At 41.0% G+C, this 6,195-nt stretch overlaps 1 protein-coding gene across 1 annotated transcript; it reads right to left on the bottom strand.

Moving 5' to 3' along the window:
- Positions 1-5,144: 5,144 nt before the first annotated feature.
- On the bottom strand, positions 5,145-5,497 carry LOC147446618 (uncharacterized). Its single transcript, XM_086526264.1, has 2 exons — positions 5,457-5,497; positions 5,145-5,418 (listed from the first exon to the last, which is right to left on the bottom strand). The coding sequence occupies exon 2, from the start codon at positions 5,406-5,408 to the stop codon at positions 5,145-5,147; it is 264 nt and encodes an 87-aa protein (XP_086382390.1). The 5' UTR covers positions 5,409-5,418; positions 5,457-5,497.
- Between the last annotated feature and the right edge of the window lie 698 nt (positions 5,498-6,195).

Here is a 6,195-nt window from a genome sequence, read left to right as displayed (position 1 = left end):
CTCCACCAAAAGTTTGTCCCATTTTTGCTGTGAGATAGGACTAGGTCTTCGTGAAGGGCTATAGACCCAAGCCATTGTCAATGGTAAAGGTATATTCCTGAATTTTTCTTGTTTAAAAACTCTGATTTTTATTAGACCTAGAGACTTATCAACCAAGGATCCCATCCCAATCTTGGTATTGGTGGGTTGGGAACCTCACACCAACCTACAATCGACCTTAGCTCCAACACCACTCTTGGCTCTGTGAAACCTCGCTCCTCACAAGCAGCCCAAGCTTGTCCTGTTTCATCCAATCCATAAGCAAGCTAAGCAAAACCTCTTTATTCACAAAACCAAGTTCATCTTATTTCATCCAAACTCAAAAAACTAAGGAGATAATCCATGTTCACAAAACAGAGGCCTTTCAACCCTTAAAAAACAAGAGCTCCTTCCCAGAAGGCAAGCAAAGGCTCAAGTTTTTCTTAGCCTACAAATTATGTAGCCTTTCCTTGTGAGGAGGGGATTCTTGAAGATACAATGCAGTATGATGATTCTCTGTCTCCAATCACAAAAATGCATCATTTTGTGCCCACCCCACGGGTGGATCCAATGGATCATCCTTAAGCTCAAATTTGAGATCTCAAGGATGAGAACGTAGAGATCAAGGTGCATCTTGCATCCCTTGAGACATGTCTCTCCTCCTTGAAGTCTCAAAAGCAATCCAACAATGAGCACACCCTTTCCAAGACAAAAGAAATTGAAATCACTCTCACCATGGGTGTGGTCAACCTTGCCACTCAATCTCACAAAGCAATCATCGTAGTGTCTTTGAAGGTATAAGAATGCATGCAAGAACGTCTCCGATGAGAAGGATTGGCACTCTCCCTCTGCATCCACGTCTTGACATCTACTTGATGGGGAGACAAAAACCACTTCCCCAGGATGTTAGCCAGGCTCAATCAATCCATTCATTCAATTGACATCTACCTGGTGGGGAGACAACAACCACTTCCCCATGACATTAGCCAGGCTCAATCAAGCCATTCATCCAATTGAGCTCAATCTCAACACAATCAAGAAGGTTCACCATGACAACCACACAATTAGGGCACCTTGGTATTCAAAACTAACGAGACATTCATATCACCTCTACAACAAGCACGACTTGTCAAGGGTACTAAAAAATGGATAAGCAAGGCCTTGACCCAAGCCCGCCGACTAAAAGTCAAGAAGCGGAACTTAAAATGGTTCAAGAAGCACACACAGCTCGTAAATGGGCCGTCTATTGATGTTGTCAGGCCATCATCAGGGAATTTTGGGCTCCAAAAACTTACAAGGCACCTTCCCTCTCTCCCCTCTCAAAGTGACATAATATGCAATACAAAAATCTTAAAACGTTTGACTCAACCTTTTACCGCGTTCTGAGAGAGATTCCAAAATGGCCAAAGAAGAGAGAGGAGGTCGGGAGACACTTTCTTGCACTTCCAATGTTATTGTGTATATTTTCATGATAATGTTTGCAATTTTTGTCTCCAATATTTCCGCGTTTATTCCCGACAGCCATTTTGGTGCTTAAACATTCAAACAGGGTGTTTTCCTTTATTTTGCTTGTGAAAAAAATTAAAGAACATTATTTAAGATCTCAAAAATTATATATTAACATGAGACAACATCTATGTGGATAAACATGAAACTACAAATAGGAATCTCCATTCCAGAGTTAGGCATGTGTCTCCATGTAAAGCAAGCATTGTCAGAGGTGAGACTCCAAACATGGATGACATAAATATATATTTTCACATTTTCACATACAAAAGGCTACCAGAAAATGAAATTGGGAAAAACATTTACAGATTAATCAATAGAAAAGAGTGTATTATATTTCTTAAAATGTCACAGATAAGGAATTTTATAGATAATTATTGAATGCACGCATTATACACAGTTATACATAGTGACCCCATCCCCTGAGCTTTGCCATCATAAACTAGCCATCATGCGAGCTGATCAAGGGCTAGTTAGTTGGAGCTGACTCTCAAATGTTTTGACTTGGTTGCTGATCATTGACTTAGAAGATCTTACCAATGGCAATGTCAAAATGTGGTTCTGATGAACTATAATTCTTGAAAAAATGAGAGAGAGATAGATAGGTAGATAGATTTATTATCATCTATGGAAGTCAGATATGACCCATGGGACGAAAAACAAACATTGCAATGGTACTGACTAAATAGAAGATGACACTGATGATACATATTAGTTAAGGACCAAGGGTCCATTGGGAGGGTAAAAAGAAAGGAAAATGGTGGAAACAAAAACCCTAAGGAGGGTCAACTGTGTAGAGAGCTAATTTAGGGTTTTGAAATTCCTAGATGATGGTTGTACCACCTCGGTAAACTACCCATTTACCTTGTTTGCATGCTTCATGTACCTTCTTGAGCTCACTTGCTTTGGCTTTGAGTTGGTTTGTGGTTAATTCTTTGGTGATCCAAAACATTGTTCCCTTGATGAGACGGGATTGGCGTAGTAGATTTTTCCGTTCTTCTTTGTCCTTGAAGTTGAGAATACAATGCTCGGGTGGCACATGCTTGTGTGTGTCATTGATCCTGAAAATGGTTTCGGGCTCAATGTTGACAAGTGGAAGAATGTCATTGAGTTTGGCGATTGCCTCTTCAAGAGTGTCCTCGCTTGTGCACCAAGGTGCCTGAAGCCCTTCAATCAAGGCCAATGGATTCTTGTAGTTTGCATTCTTGTAAAACTGCTTGTATCTTGGTGTTGATCTTCTTGTGTGTCGTGTCCTGGGATTCTTTCACTGCTTTGAAGGTTTTGGTAAGGGACGCTTCAACACCTTGGGCTTTTGCAAGTAGACCTTGGCTCTCTATCTTGGTATCCTATAACTTAAGCAACCGTTGTTTGAGTTTCTCATTCTCTCCAATAAGTTATTGAACGTGCATTTCGAGGGTAGTAATCCTCGCTTCTTGATGAGTGGCCGGATCCTTCTTAGGTGCAGTTACCACCGCAAGGAAACTTTTGTGCATTAGGTGAAATTTGGACTCACAAAGGGGCCCTTTAAGGAGTTTCACTTTACCTCTCTATACCAAAACGGGCGCATGGATAAATTTTTGCAAACAAACTTGAAAGTTGGCGGAGGTTTGACGTTTAGAATGTCCTCTTCAAGCTCTATCTACTGATATATAGCACGCCATGAGATTCCTCATATTTTAGAAGATTCTTTTTTTGATTCACCTATGATGTGACAACTCTGTGGGAATCTAAGTGAATCAAAAAAAGAATCTTCTAAAATATGAGAAATCTCATGGCGTGCTATATATCAGTAGATAGAGCTTGAAGAGGACATTCTAACTGTCAAGCCTCTGCCAACTTTGGATTTTGTTTGCAAAAATTTATCCATGCGCCCGTTTTAGTAGAGAGAGGTAAAGTCAAACTCCTTAAAGGGCCCCTTTGTGAGTCCAAATTTCACCTACTGTTTCTGGTCGTTGGTGTGTTGAAGGAGGCCATTAGATCTTTGGAACTTCTTGACTCTGGTGTGCGAGTAGGCCCAAGTATGGGAACCAAGCTCAAAGTTGGTTAATGGTGCTTTTCACGACTGTTGTCTGAGCAGACCCGATTATGGGAACCAAGCTCAAGCTTGTTTAAAGTAAAATAGGTAGGTAAATCTACCAAAGCGGCTCTGTATCTCACAAAAATGTAGAAAACATAATCTTTGAATCTTGAAACCTCTACAACTTGAAGAAAGCGGGGCCACAACTCGTGCTCTGTTGGCTGCTGTTGGTGATGGAGAAATGTAGAAGTCTTTGTTGTGACGGGACATGCCGAGTGGAAGAGCGCATTCTACTTGAAACTGTTGGTGGGGGCGGGACATGACTGAGATGTGGGATGTAGACGCCCCACCCCAGAGGGCTGCCCCTCACCCCAGGGAAGGGCTTAGGCTTAGGCAGTGGCTAGGGTTGCAGACGCTAGAGAGAGAGAGAGAGAGAGAGAGAGAGAGAGAGAGAGAGAGAGAGAGAGAGAGAGAGAGAGAGAGAGAGAGATAGAGAGAGAGAGAGAGAGAGATGAATGTGTGACATGACAAAAAACATTCATAGAATAAAATATACAAAATGTTTATAAATCACTTTCAAAAGATCTCTACAAGTAGCTTGATCTAAATCTGAACCCATGGCTCCTAAATCAATAAAGCAAGAAATTGAATTACTGTTTGTGGATGTGCTAGCTTCATTATCTTCGAACTCGTCATCTTCCATCTCATCATCATCATAATGGAAATAATCCTCGCTGACATTGGTCCTGCTAGGATTTGAATCGTTGATCTTGCTAACGTCCTCTATCTGCTCCTTGAGTGCCCTCTTGCCTCCATGAGATTTCTTCCATTCTTCTGATCTCTCTTGCAAATGCCTTGCCTTTGCCACTGCCACAACTCCAGCCACTTGGTCATAAACTTTGCATTGAGGATACAAATGCCTTGCTTTTGCCATTGTCCACAAGTTTTTCATAGATCCATATCCATGTAAAATTATTTTCCCTTTCCACTTGGTAGGTGGAAGTCATCCTCACATCCTCCTCATCTGATCACATGTGAGGCATTGAGAGATCAATTTGTGAAAAATACTATAAAATGTAAACAAATGCCTATTGCAAGATCCATCCTTTGGCCATGCATGCCTCTGACCAAGCCCGTAATTGCACAAAATCTTTGAGAGTCTCTAGAAACATTAGGAAGAGAATGGGGTAAAGGAGGGCCTCTTTATTTTTGACAGTTTAACAAAATACTTAATCAAGCTTTGACGAAAGGCTAGAAGGGTGGGGTAGATAGCTTAGACATGCCTATTTAAAAATACTTTTTCTTTTTTTCTTGAAGAGTATATGCATATTTTACTAGATCTACTTGAGGTTACTCTCCCCCCTAAAAGTATTTTTTTCAAGTTTCAAATATTAAAAGTTTCCCTCTCTTATTCCCTCTTTCTTGTCTCTCTTCTTCTTTCTACACCTCCAAAAGTATCCCAAGCTCTCTTTCGCCCCCCCCGACTACTGAAAAGTGTAAATCTGCAATCTTTATCCCCACTCTCTCTTTAAAACACCTTGAAATCCCTCTCTCCTCCTATTCTCATGCTAGGGTACCCGTTTGTAAAGTAGTCTACCACACATCATTTTAGCTCTATAACATCTCCTTCTACACCTACAACCTCTTCCTCGTTAGCTACATCATCTCCTTCTAGGCATGCACCATCTTTCTCCATAGCTACAACATTTCCATGTAGATCATTTACAACCTCTTGCTCCATAGCTCCAACGTATCCTTCTAGATCTAGAACCTCTTTCTCCATAGCTCCAACATCTCCTTCCAAATGTGCAACCTCTTTCTCCATAGCTCCAACATCTCCTTCCAAATGTGAAACCTCTTTCTCCATAGCTCCAACATCTCCTTCTAGATTTGAAACCTCCTCCATAGCTCCAACCTCCTCCTTCTAGATCTAAAACCTCTATCTGCATAGCTCCAACATCTTCTTCCTTGATCAAGGTTCCCTAGGCCACTTTCTCTCTCTTCCAAAGATTGCATCTCTCTTTCAGGTTCCATAACCTCTTTCTTGATGTAAGCAGCATCAACTTTCCTACTCTAGCTCCCTATCCCTTTTGAGATCTCTTTCCAAAATTATTGCTTCATATCCTTCCTTACTCTCTCTCTCTCTCTCTCTCTCTCTCTCTCTCTCTCTCTCTCTCTCTCTCTCTCTCACACACACACACACACACACACACACACACACACACACACACAAAATGCAGCCATTTTTTGACCTAGTAGATAGTAGTTCGCTCTTATGATCATAGCTTCTTCATCCAAACTGCGATTTGGGTGATCTATAGCCTTAATAGAAGAGCATGACGCCCTCTATGCATTGATGTAAAGATAGAAAGTTTCAAAGTTATGGAAGGCATTTTTGTAGAAGCATTTTTGAAGTGAATAGTTTCAAGAAAGTTGACTCTCATCTCTTATTTTACATACAATGTCTTCCGTCACTCGCAAGGGTTCTTCTTCTTTAACAAGGTCCACAACCATTGTGAAAAATGATCCAAAATCTGCTAAGTGTGAAGATAGCAACACAACCACCCAACCAACAACATCAGAAACCATGATCATGGCATACTTGGTATCGTTGCAAGAGATCATAAACAAACAAGTCAAAGACTTACGAGAGC

Source organism: Adiantum capillus-veneris, chromosome 12, assembly GCF_014529385.1.
Source record: "Adiantum capillus-veneris isolate H3 chromosome 12, ASM1452938v2, whole genome shotgun sequence".
Lineage (NCBI taxonomy): Eukaryota > Viridiplantae > Streptophyta > Polypodiopsida > Polypodiales > Pteridaceae > Adiantum > Adiantum capillus-veneris.
This window is presented reverse-complemented; position numbering and strand designations above follow the sequence as displayed.

What these genes read in the sequence shown, in the direction of transcription:
- LOC147446618 (XM_086526264.1), bottom strand. Translation starts at nt 5,408, where the DNA reads ATGGAGAAAGAGGTTTCACATTTGGAAGGAGATGTTGGAGCTATGGAG.